Source organism: Rhinolophus ferrumequinum, chromosome 21, assembly GCF_004115265.2.
Source record: "Rhinolophus ferrumequinum isolate MPI-CBG mRhiFer1 chromosome 21, mRhiFer1_v1.p, whole genome shotgun sequence".
NCBI classification, from domain to species: Eukaryota; Metazoa; Chordata; class Mammalia; order Chiroptera; family Rhinolophidae; genus Rhinolophus; species Rhinolophus ferrumequinum.
This window is the reverse complement of record NC_046304.1, coordinates 36,024,366-36,038,007: the sequence shown is the minus strand read 5'-3', so window position 1 is coordinate 36,038,007 and position 13,642 is coordinate 36,024,366. Positions and strand designations below refer to the sequence as shown.

Sequence of the window (13,642 nt, the reverse complement as noted above, 5' to 3'; positions counted from 1 at the left end):
ATTTGTGATAATCAATATTGAGAGCATTTATTAAATGACTCTGAATATACTGTATCTGTGTCAGTCACAATATAAACGAAATAAAACATAGTCCTTCATCCTTGAGAGTTTACTGTCACAGACACATTAAAGATAAAAACCATTCAGCCCAAAGATATCTATTGGTAATAACATGTATCAAATGGCATTTAAATATTATGTAGGGAAATTGTTGCCTATTGTGAGGTACAGTGAAGCTACTAAAGAAACGTGGTTACACAGGGAGGGGCCAGGGTTATTCATTGAATCTTCCTGTTCAAAAAGTCCTCACAAAATAGGTGGTATTTTTAGAATTGCTTGAATGAAGGAAAGTAGGAAACACTCCAGGCACAGGGTACACGTTGTTTATTTTATTCCTTTCTTTGAGGTCACAACATTGTTAACTTTTGATATATAAAAGTGTTTGAAAGACAAAGACTATGGTTATTGATTGTACTAACAAATATTATTCCTATGGATTGACTTAGAAATCTTTAATTCAAGAGACAATTAACTAATCCCTCCTCCAACTATGACTTTATACCAAGTAACCCTCTACATTTACTTTAGATAAATTACCTATTTGTTTTTTCCTTTGAATACTTAATATGTCAGAGATTAAGAATGATCAAAACTAATAAAAATGGTTACTTGTGGGGGAGAGAAAACATGAAGAGACAGGGATGAAAGGAAGACCTCTGAAATATTGTTTTATAGTTTTACTTTAATAGCTGTGTAAATGTTTTACATAATTAAAACATGAATTAAATAAAAAAGAAGTCAAAACAGTCTCTAACAACTGAAGCAAAATAAAACACATGAACCCAGCCATATGAAGTTGGAGCTATAACCACTCTGAGAGAAATTATCTCTACCTACTTTTGACTTCTTAGGAAAAATTTTAAACATATGCCAAGGTAGACAAAATTATATAGTGAACCCATTGCCCAGCTTCAAACTGATATTTTAGAAATTACTGTTTTTATGGCTAGTCTTGTGTCATTTATCTTCTTTTGATAAACATCCTAGACATCATATTATATAATCTGTAAATATACATTTCTAAAATATGCATTTCTGAGAGATAAAAGCTTTTTACAAAGGCGCATTAACTTTATAACTCCTATAAAAAAAATTTAATATCTTAAAATCATCAAATAACTCTTGGTCAGTGTGTTCAGATTTTTGTTGGTTCTAATGATTTTAGAAAAAGCAATATTTTAAACAGTGTAAAAGAAAAAAGGTAGAAACTTTAAGAATCAAAGATGGAGACTTTCGCTTCTGACCATGAATGATAGTAACTGCCCTCCTGCTGTAAACAACTATAAAACTGTACAAAACTGTAAAACTGTAGAAAACAACCAGCTTGATATGTTAGACAACCTCCAGCACAGGACTGAGAAACATACAAGGTGAACCCTAGGATTACCCTGCCTGCAGAAATCTACATAGATTTGGCTGAATAGTAAACTACATATACACATATTGAGACTCCCAAAAGCTGAGCAAAGAACATCTGATAAAGAAAGAACAATTATTGGGAAACTGTAAGCTGAAGAATTGCCAGAGCTAAAATAAGGCTGGGAGAAGTTCTAACTATCCAAAATGGAGAAAGTTCATTGAATACCTTGGGACATTTAACAAAAACCTCAGAAAAGTCACACCTTGGTAGTAGAGCTAAATTAGACCCACCCTATTAAAGATTAAAAGAAAAATTTAGGATCAGATTGATTTACAACTAACTTAACTGCCTGCCCTATCAAAACTCAACATTTTTTTAAAGAAAGACAATAAAATATAGACATTTAACATACAGAATTTCTAGCATTCAGTCAAAAATTATAATACATGCAAAGAAACAGGAAATGATAAAATGATACCAGAATAAGAACCAGAAAGAAAAACTAGTCAATAGAAACAGACCCAGAAAAGGCAGAGATTATAAAGAATTTACAAATAGCAAGTAACAGATCTCAAGAATTTTAAAGAAAATGTAAAAATAATATGGAAATTAAAAGGATGGGAAAAGACAGACTATTACGAACACTAGTTACAGGAAAGTTGGAGTGGTTATTATATCAAGATGATGTAAACTTCAGGAAAGAGAGTAGATGGAAAAGATATTTAATAATACCATTCTTTTTCAGTAAATGGTAAAACAAGTAAACCAAAAGCAATAAAGTTATGGAATGCTTGAGCAACACTATCAGTGAACTTGTCCTAATTGATATTTATAGAATACTATACCAAAAAGCACCAGAATGAACATTCTTTTCAAGTATACTTGGACTGTTCAATAAGATATAGCAAGTAATGGGTCATAAAACAAATTTCAATAAATTTAGATGGATTGAAATCATAGTGAGTATTCTATAGCCTCAACAGTATTAAAGTAGAAATCTATAACACATATCTGGATAGGTTTGAAAGTTAAATATCACCCTTCTTGAATAACCTGTGAATCAAAGAATAAATTACAAAGAAAACTAGAAAATATGTTTTGCTGTGTGATAATGAAAACAACATTTGAAACTTGTAAAATTCACCAAAGGCAGTGCTTACAGCAAAATGTATAGCTTTAAATGCTTATACAGGTTTCCCCTGCTATCCAAAAGAGTGTTCCTATGCAACCCTTTATAAGCCAAAATGGCATAAACCATAGAAGCAATTACCTTTGGACACATCTTGGTAACAGATGCACGAAATAAATTAAGATAAGGCACATATGCTCACAGATAAACAGTTCAAAGCTATGGTAGCTTGATGCTGAGATGCTGAATGTAGTTCCTGAGGAAGAAGCTTGGCGGTACCACTCTTGCTGCTTGGGGTGCTAGCTGTCTCTATAACTGCTTGCTGCAAAAACAAATACTGAACACTGTTTTTGCTTTTCACTTTTCATAAAAACAAAAGTCTCTTCAGATTTCTTTCAGTTAGCAAAAACAGGTACTAATGTAGGACTTTCATAAAAGTGAAGTGGCATGAAGTGAAAAATGGAGGATAAAGGTATTAGAAAAGAAAGGCTTAAAATCAAAGATCTAATCGTCCACCTTAGAAAACTAGAAAAATAAAAGTAAGCCTATAATAAGTAAAAGGAAGGAAATTAAAAATTTAATGGTGGAAATCAATGAAATAACAAATAGGCATAGAGTAGAGAAAATCCATGAAATTAGAAGCTGGTTCTTTGAAATTAAATCAGTAAGTTTGATTAACCGCTCTTTAGATCAGTCAAGAAAGAAGACACAAATTGCCAACACCAAGATTGTAGAAAGAAATATAACTACAGATTCTACACATATTAGTTAAAAGGAAAATAATATTATGAGTAATTTTATGCCAATAAGTTTGATAACTTAGATGAAATAGATAAATTCCTTGAAAGATACAAATTGCCAAAAATGACAAGAAAAAATGAGAAATCTGAGCAGCCTTTATCTTTAAAAATTGGATGATTAAAAACCTTCCTCCCTCCCCCCAAAAAATAAACACTAAAAACAAACAGAAAAAACCCTGCAGGCTCAGATAGCTTCAGTATCGAATTCTATTGAACATTTCAGAAAGAATAATGTTATAAAATATTTTAAAAATAATAAAGAAGGAGGTAAAACTTTTTAAGTGATTTTATGAGGCCATCATTACCCTGATACCACAAATCAGACAAAAATAACAAGAAAAGGAAACTACAGGGGCCGGCCCGGTGGCTCAGGTGGTTGGAGCTCCGTGCTCCTAACTCCGAAGGCTGCCGGTTCAATTCCCACATGGGCCAGCGGGCTCTCAACCACAAGGTTGCCAGTTCGACTCCCGCAAGGGATGGTGGGCTGTGCCCCCTGCAATTAGAAACGGCAACTAGAAACGGCAACTGGACCTGGAGCTGAGCTGCACCCTCCACAACTAAGACTGAAAGGACAACAACTTGACTTGGAAAAAAGGCCTGGAAGTACACAGTGTTCCCCAATAAAGTCCTGTTCCCCTTCCCCAATAAAACTTTTAAAAAAAAAAGAAAAGGAAACTACAGACCAATATGCCTCATGGACAAAATATTATGAAGTTGAATCCATCAGTATAGGAGAAGGGTAATGAATCGTAACCAATTTGAATTCATCCCAGAAGTGTAAGGTTGTTTTTGCATGCAAAATCAGTCACTGTTATTAAATTCCAACTTAGTAACAGATCAAAAAACATTTATATGATCATCTCAAAAAGTCCAGAAAAAGCATTTTACAAAATGAAACACCCATTAATGATAAACATCTCTAAACAAACTAGGAGAAGGTAACATCCTCAACCTGATAAATTGTATCCAGTCATGAGCTGCTTAAGGACAGGGTTACATTCTGAGAAATGTGTCATTAGGTGATTTCATCATGCAAACATCACATAGTGTACTGACACAAACCTACATGGTACAGCCTACTACTGTAATTATATGTGCTATATATACTTTTATATGACTGGCAGCACAGTAGGTTAGTTTATACCAGCATCACCACAAACAAATGAGTAATGCTTTGTGCTATGATGTTAAAACGGCTACAACATCACTAAGCGATAAGAATTTTTCAGCACCATTGTAATCTTATAGGGCCACCATTGAATACATGGTCCATCATTGACTGAAACATCATTATGTGGCTCAGGACGGTATATAAAAAAACCTACTGCTAACATATTTAATCATAAAAGACTGACCAAAGTGTGAAAACTGAAAACAAACAGAAGAATTTGAAAGCAGCAAGAGGAAAATAACTCATGTACGAGAAAGGAGTATATGATTAATGGATGGCCTAATCAGAAACAATGGAAGCCAGAGCCATGTGACATATTCAGTGTGCTGAAAAGAAAAAAACGAATTTTATATCTAACAAAACTATCCTTTTAAAATGAAGGCAAAATAATGATATTCCCGGATAAAAACAGAGAGAATTTGTTGCTAGCAAATGTGCCTTGCAAGAAATACTAACGGCCTTCAGGATGAAAAGAAGTAAATACCAAGTGGTAACTCTGATCAGCTCCATAGAACTGGGTAAATGAAGAGCACCAGAGATGGTAAATATGTGGGTAAATCTAAGACTGATTTTCTCATCTCTTCTCTTAAATTCTTTAGATGATAATAAGATTATGTAAAGCAGTAATTATAACACTGTATTGTTAGGTGTATAGCATATATAGAAGTAATATATGAAATATATTTGAACATATGAAAATAATATCACAAAGGAAGGAGGAGGGAATGGTGATATATTGGAGCAAAATGCCTATGTTTTGTGAGAATTCGGCTATTCTGAAATAGATTGTGGTAAATTAAGATACATATTGTAATCTTAGCAAACTCTAAGAAAATAACTCAAAAAAGTAGTAAATCAAAGGGGTTGAAATGGTACACTTAACACAAGAAAACAGTAAAGGAGAAACAAACAAACAAAACATGAAACACATAGAAGAAGATAGCAAAAAGGGAGACAAAATCTAACCATATCAATAATTCTATTAGATGCGGACAGACTGAACACTTCACCCAAAGGACAAATTGTCAGTATGGATTAAAAAGCAGGGCCCAGCTATCTGCTGTCTACAAGAGACATGCTTTAGATTCAAAGACATAAATAGGTTGAAAGCAAACAGATGGAAAAATGCATACTGTGTAAATAGAACGCTCCACCCAGTGATTACAGAATAAACATTCTTTACTGACAGACTGGAACATCCTGCAGGATGGAACATATATTGGGCCACTAAACAAGCCTTAATAATTTAAGAAGATTAAAATTATACAAAATATGTTTCCTGACCAGAACTAGAGAATTAAACTAGAAATTCACAACAGAACAAAATCTGGGAAAACCTCAACTATTTGGAAATTGAGCAACACAATTCTAAATAACCCATTAGTTAAAGACAAAAATCACAAGAAATTTAAAAAAAAAAACAAAAAACTGTTTTGAGGCCTCTTGATCCATGCTTTGCTCGGGGCCGTTCCAAACTCTTTGGAGTGTACTTTTTCTCCTAATAATGAGCCTTGGACCTTGGGCCTTGAGCTTTGAGCCTTGAGCCTCGAGCCTCTTTTCTTTGTGCTTGGCCTGCTCCTAATTCTTTGGAGTGTACTATCTCTTCTAATAAACTTTTTTCACCACTTAAGAAAAATATATTTTGAACTGAATGAAAATGGAAAACTATCAGAATTTATGGGATACAGCTAAAGCAGTGATATAGCTCTGAATTCCTATATCAGGAAAGAGGAAAGAAAAGCTTGAGTCAAGAACAACCTTCAACATTAAGAAATTAGAAAAAGAAGAGCAAACTAAGCCCAAAGCAAGCAGAAGGAAATAATATAGACTGGAGATCAGTGAATAGGAAACAAAGTAATAAAATCAATGAAACCAAAAGCTGGTTCTTTTGGGGGAAAATAAACAAAATTGACAAACCTAGACTGCAAAACTAAGAGAGAACACAAATTATCAAAAGGAGGAATGAAGGTGAGGACAAAATACTTAAAAGACAGACTAAAAAAGATTATCAGGGAATGTAATAAATAACTTTATACTAAGAAATTATACAACCCAGATGAAATGGACAGATTCCTGGGAAGGCACAAATTACCAAATTTAACTCAAGAAAAAAGTAGACAATCTGAATAGATTTATAACAAGTAAAATTCAGTGAGTTTATAGATTTATAACAAGTAAATTCAGAATTCACTTCAAAATTATCCCACAAAGAAAAGCACAGGCCCAGATGACTTTACTGGTGAGTTTCATCAAATATTTAAAGAAGAAATAACCCCAATCTTCAAACTCATTCATAAAATAAAAGAGGAAATACTTCATAACTCATTCTGTCAAGCGAGTATTTCTGAAACCAAAGCCAGCAAACAACGACATCATAACAAAAAGAAATCTGATCAGTATCCCTCAGGAACAGAGATGCAAAAATACCTAACAAAATTGTAGCAAACTGAATCCAGAAACATAAAAGGATTTTGGATCATAACCAAGTGGGATTGATCCCAGAAATACAAGTGTGGTTTAACATCTGAAAATTAATTAATGTAGTATCTCATAATAGTAGAATAAAGCAGGGTTCAGCAAACTTTTTTTTGTATGGGACCAGATAAATAAATACAGGCATTGTTGACCATACAGTCCCTGTCACAACTACAGAGGGTACCAAAAAAAAATGTATACACATTTTAAGAAAAGAAAAAACTGTATTAAAATTGTAATATTCTGGCTGGCCTGATGGCTCAGGTGGTTGGAGCACTGTGCTCCTAATGCCAAGGTCGCCAGTTCAATTCCCACATGGGCCAGTGAGCTGCGCCCTCTACAGCTAAGATTGTGAACAGCAGCTCTCCCTGGAGCTGGGCTGTCGTGAGCAGCCAGAGGTTAGTGTGAGCTGCCTGAGCAGCTGAGTGCTGCGGTGGGGTGCTGTTGCAGGCCACCGTGAGCAGCTGGTGGCCAGCTTGAATGGCCAACAGCCAGCATGAGCTACTGTGGGCTGCTGTGTGCTGCCATGAGCGGCCAGCAGCCGGCGAGAGCTGCTGTGAGCGGCCTACCAACAACACGACCAACTGCTGGGGGGTGGGGGGCTAAGGCTCATAATACCAGCAGGGGCCAGGGAGCTGTGTCCTACACAACTAGACTGAGAAACAACAGCTTGAACTGGAGTTGAGAGGGGGAATTGCAATACTTGATGTATACCGATAACAAAAGATGAATACAAGTTACATTTGACTTATGCAATTACAAGAGGTGCTCAAAGTGGTTACTTACCATCAGCGTAATTTTAATAGTTTTTTCATTTCTTAAAATGTGTGTACATTTTTTTGGCACCCTCTGTATTCAGCCCTGCCAGTGTTTTACAAAAGCAGCCATAGACAGTACATAAACAAATGAGCATGGCTGTGCTCCAGTAAAACTTTATTTCTGGGTACTGAGATTTGAATTTCATAGAATTTTCACGTATCACAAAATAGTATCTTCTTTTGATTTTCTTTCAACTATTTAAAAATGTAAAAACCATTCTTGACTTGTGGGCTGTATAAAAGTAGGCAACTGGTAAGATTTACTGTCCCTCTGGACTAAAGGACAAAAGCCACATGATCATCTCAGTGTGGCAGGCAGCCTCTAAAATGGCCCCCAAGTAATCCCTGCCTCCTGGTATTCGCACCCTTGTGTAATCTTTTCCCCTTGAGCATGGACTGGTCCTAAGTACTCATTTCTAACAATAGAATTCTGCAAAGGAGATTGGATGTCACTTTGCAGATTAGGTTACAAAAAAGACTGACTTCTATCTTGCTCTACTTTTTCTCACGGCTCTTACTTGGGGGCTTGGGGAGGAAACAAGCTGCCCTGTTTTGAGTAACTCTGTGAAGAGCCCATGTGGCAAGGAACTAATTCTCTGGCTAACAGCCAATGAGGACCTGAAACCTACCAAAAACCTAATGAGTGAACTTGGAATTGGATCTTCTAAGATCTGCCAAGAGCCACCTAAATGAGCTTGGAAGGGAATCTGTACCCAGTTAACCTTTGAGATGATTGCAACTGTAGCCAGTACTTTGACTGCAGCCTTGTGAGAGACCCTGAGTCAGAGGGACCTGTGCTAAGTTGCCTGTGTCTATATTTCTGACCCACAAAAATTGTGAGATAATAAATATTTGTTGTTTTAAGCTGCTCAGTTTTGGGGTGATTTGTTATGCAACAATAGATAACTAATACATCATTAGATAGAAGAAAACACATGACAAAATCCAGTACCCATTTGTGATCATTTTCAACAAACTAGGAATAGAAAGGAGTTCCCTCAATATGATCAAAGGCGTCTATGGAAAACCTACTGCTGACCATCATACTTAAAGATGAAAAACTGAATGCTTTATGCCCTAAGGTCAGGAGCAAGGCATTTCTATTCAACATTCTATTGGAGATTCTAGCCAATGCTGTACGTTTATTACAGAATTGCAAAATAAAATCACAATAGAAAATTATACTTTGTACCCACTAAAATGGTTATAATCAAAAAGAGAGATCAATGCCAAGTGTTGGCAAAGATGTGAAGAAACTGGAACCTTCATGGTTGCTGGTGGGAATGTAAAATGGTACAGCCACTTTGAAAAGCAGTTTGACAGTTTCTTTAAAAATCAGACATAAACCTAGTGTAGGACCTAGCAATTCTACTCCTAGGCATCTCCCAAGAAGAAATAGAAACATAGGTCCCCCCAAAGACCTGAGAAACATATCAGCCAACTAGAATGTATGGTTCTTATTTGGATCCTAATTTGACCAAATCAACATATCAAAGGTATTTATGAGAGTTAAATACAGTTAAATACAGTTAAATAAAGTTAAATACAGACTGGGTATCAGATATTAAGAAATTAAAGTCCTTATCTATTAGAACTATGTCACACACAAAAAAGTCCTAAAATACTTAACAGGTGAAATAATATGTCTGGGATTTGCTTTAAAATACTAGAATGAGAAAGGGAGGGAAATGAATGAGATAGAAATAGTAGCATATTGATAAATGTTGAAGCATAATGATGATACGTGTGTGTTCTCTATTATTCACTCTTGTGTATATTTAAAATGTTCCATAATAAGGTAAAAGAAAAAATTTAAACTGAGAACCACTATGGAAAAAGAAATTCCAGTCTTTAAGAAATTCATAAAGGGAAGTAGGTAGTAATGTTACATAACTTAGCCTGTTTCAGGCCAGTACTGGTCCATCCTCTGTACACCTTGCAAAAATCCAATTATTATATTACTGCCATGCAAAAGGTTATCTTGAGCAGAGACTTAAGCGAAAGAGCTTTCAGTCTTCATGTTGCACCACTTGCTAACAGGTACTAGTTAGCTATCTGGTGTTCCTGGATTTGCAAGATGTATGTAGATATCAGCACATATGCAGTGTGCCGTTAATAGCTTTTAACATTTCCAAATGTGAATAAAGCACCATCTTCCTCTCATGCAAATTCTCATACACAGTACAGCCTTTTTTATCCTTTGTAAATGGCACCAGCCTTTTCCTCAACGTGAAAGGTCCCAGGATTTATAACTGCTTTTATTTGGTTTATGGAAATTTCACAGTTCTTATATATACACATGTGTTTAATGAGAATCGTGTATAATATACTAAGAATGTGTTCTTATTTGTTTATTTATTATTTTCTCCTTTTTCCATTTTTCAGTACATGTACTAGCCTTAGCAAGTTCTGTTCCAAACTCAGGCACCTTGACTTGGCTTCCTGTACATCAATAACAAACATGTCTCTAAAAGCTCTGAGGTAAATTTCTTGTAATGAGATTATCCAATAAATGGAACAAATACTTATTTTTTTTAAATAACTGAAATAAAGTTAGAATTAAAGGAAACTGTTTTATGGATATGTACTATGGTTCAGAATAGATCTTTTGTTCTACCACTCGCCCAAATTATAGGGCACATTCAGTTGAAATGACTAGAGGTAACTAAGATTTCAGATCAGAGTACTACAATGTATATGTGAATAATTAGATTTCTACCTGAATGAGCAGAAAAGACATATCATTATAGCTTAGTGATTAAAGCAGTGCTCTGGAGTCAGGTTATTAACTAGCCTTGAACAAATACAACCCTTGTGAGGTCTTCTTTATCATTTCATAGGATTGTTACTAGGATTAAATATTATTATTATTTGATAATATCAGGCTGAACCTTATAAAGTTACTAATATTCCAACAGTTTTTGTCTCATAAAATAATAGCTTCATGTGTTTCAACCTAATATATACAAGTGTATAAATTGCATAACAGGGTTCCTGGCATGTAATAAATACTCAATAAGTTTTCATTGTTTTAATGTTAATATATTTTTTAAAGTATATTACAGAAGATGTATCTTAAAAGGAAGGTGAAATGCCCATTCTCTTTGTAATTTTACTTTTTTATCAGCCTTTTATAAATGATTATGATCCCATGTATTGGTTGTATTTATGAATAGTTAAGATTTAAGCTATTAAAAGAAGGAATGTAGATTTAGTTGAGTATAAGTAATCTAAAAATATGGCTCCTTCTAGACCTTCCTTAAGAATATTGAGTACATATGTAATTAAGGCTGTTTGCTGCATGAAATAATAAATAGGATGTATAACAACATTTATAGTTTATAAAATACTCCCATAAATGATCTCATTCATTTGAAAACCTTGTGCGGTACGTAGGACAGACACTTTACAGATAAGAAAATCTAAAACATTTTTGAATGCCAGGTAAGGTGATTCAACCACGGGATGTAACTGAATAAGATATTGTTGCTACCCTTAAGTTGCTCAGAGTCCAGTGGGAGAAAAAAAACGCACTAAACACATGTCATCATATTACAGTGTGATAAGTGCTATGATAGAAATCAGTGCATCACTGTGGGGAGAGCATAGACGAGTCTATGGCAATCTTTGGTTAAGAGAGGTTGGGGCAGGCTTCCTAAAGTGACTTGCCTGAAGTCACACTACTCATGTTGAAGAATGAACTTGAACCAAGATTCCCAGGCTTTGTTTTATAAAACAGTTAATCAATATTTTCCAAAGAATGACATAGAGCTTGGAATTCTTTCATGTTCAAATCTGAAATCAAAGATTAAAGATGAAGCTAATATTTGATAGAAGCCAGAGATCAAATGCAGTGTATCTTAAATTCAGCCTATGGAAATAGTACTCTAGATACTTCCCAGATGAGGAGATTTTACAGATCCTCTGTAATTTTTAAATAAAAGTTTAAATGTCCTCGTTCACACTTTGATAATAGAATTATTTGGTAGAGAACCTGGGTTTGACTCAACTCTTCATTAATTACTTGGTCAACTTGAATAATTTCCGGTTCCTATCTAGGGAACTTTTAAATATGTGATAAGTGCAAAGAGAATATACTCTGAAAAGTATAAACCTCCATAAAAAATCTGATATATCTGAAAAACAATATTGTGCTTTGTTAGTTAATCTGGATTTGAGCTAGCCCTCCCAGTGATATAGTGCCATATGAGCACCACAAACATTGATAAATCTGCTATTTTTTTGTTGTGCAATTGCCTGCGTTCTAAATTTACATTAAGTGAATGTGTATATTCTTGTGGGAGCATATGGGGCTGTTTCCACTTCTTGACTAAATAGCCAATAAAGCAAACTTTGGTGCCTTTAGAGTTTGATTTAGTCTTATGTTTGTTTCATTTTGTTTTATCCTAAGTGAGGGATGTCCACTGTTGGAGCAATTGAACATTTCCTGGTGTGACCAAGTAACCAAGGATGGCATCCAAGCACTAGTGAGAGGCTGTGGGGGACTTAAGGCTTTATTCCTAAAAGGCTGCACACAGGTAATACTCCACGTAGTGCTTGTGAAGGATAGAGGAACCGTGGACTTTGTAGGCAGCCCCAGGTATTGGCTTATGGGATATGTAGTTGTTTTGCATTACTGACCAAAGACACATGCTTACCAAGAATTAAAGTGTTTTCCTTAGAGTTAAAAAAAAATAAAAAAGAATTAACATCTCACCAAAGATATTTTTGAGGGGAAGCAGGCTGGGAAGACAAAATCATACTGAGCATGTACCCTAGGCAAGAAGAGTTTCATACAATTTAATCTGAAAAGAAAACTTCGCCATGTTGTTACTGCATGAGACCTAGAACTAGATAGGTAAGGAAGGCAGTCTTGGCAATTTTCACTAGTTTTTAAATCACGAGAAGCCTTTCTTAAATGGGCCTAATATGTAGCAGCCTACATTTTATAGTGTTGATGCTATTTCCTGCCAGTCACATTACAAATCCCAACATATTTCGTCATTAAAAATATTACTCTCTGTTGTACAGTGAAAAAAAGAGGACTTGGCATAATAGCATCTGGAAGGAAGGAAATGATCAAGAGTGGATTTAGAAGTGACTGACAAAGTAGGGCTAGGCACTTATTCCCTTATTTTTTTAATGGTTACTAAAACCATGCCTTGGATTCCACTAAAAATGCCCTCAAACAATGTTCCATTGTTTGAAACAGCTTTGGAAGTATGAATACCTTAAAACAACAGCTTGAGCTTTTGGTTATTTGTGGGATCCTGAAAAATATTGATTGGAATGCATCATAATCAATTACTTGCCATCTGTTCTCAGCACTGTACTCATGGCACTGATCTTCCAGCAGCAGATACACTGTGGATTCCTTTCTCAGCTCCTGCTCCCAAAAATACAGGGAGTGTAGAAATGTAAAAATTATTTTAGCTTCATAGACACCCAGCAGAATGCTGTGAGGCATATTAATGAGGAGAAAAATCCATAAACATTAGGCAATGTTATTTTATCTTTTCCTTGATTTGGTGATAAGAATTTGATGTGGTAAGAACTGATAAAAAACAAAACATACTGATCATATGAATTACGCTTTTATGTGATCATAGTTCATTGTTCCTTTGAAACTTGGTTGGCTATATTCAGAGTGTATTACTGAATGTGTATACTCTTAAAGCTTTGTCCTTTGAAACAATGTCAATAATCATTTTTTCTCTCTCTTTTTAATCTTTCTAGCTAGAAGATGAAGCTCTCAAGTACATAGGTGCACACTGTCCTGAACTGGTGACTTTGAACTTGCAGACTTGCTTAGTAAGCAGTCCTTCCCAC

General features: G+C 35.0%; 1 protein-coding gene across 1 annotated transcript in view; it reads left to right on the top strand.

The window, feature by feature from the left end:
* Window positions 1-13,642, top strand: part of FBXL20 (F-box and leucine rich repeat protein 20) — an 84,769-nt gene that overhangs the window by 60,816 nt on the left and 10,311 nt on the right. The window contains 3 exon segments of the mRNA XM_033091213.1: window positions 10,199-10,294; window positions 12,225-12,351; window positions 13,550-13,624. Of these exon segments, the coding sequence (XP_032947104.1) occupies window positions 10,199-10,294; window positions 12,225-12,351; window positions 13,550-13,624 (298 nt within the window).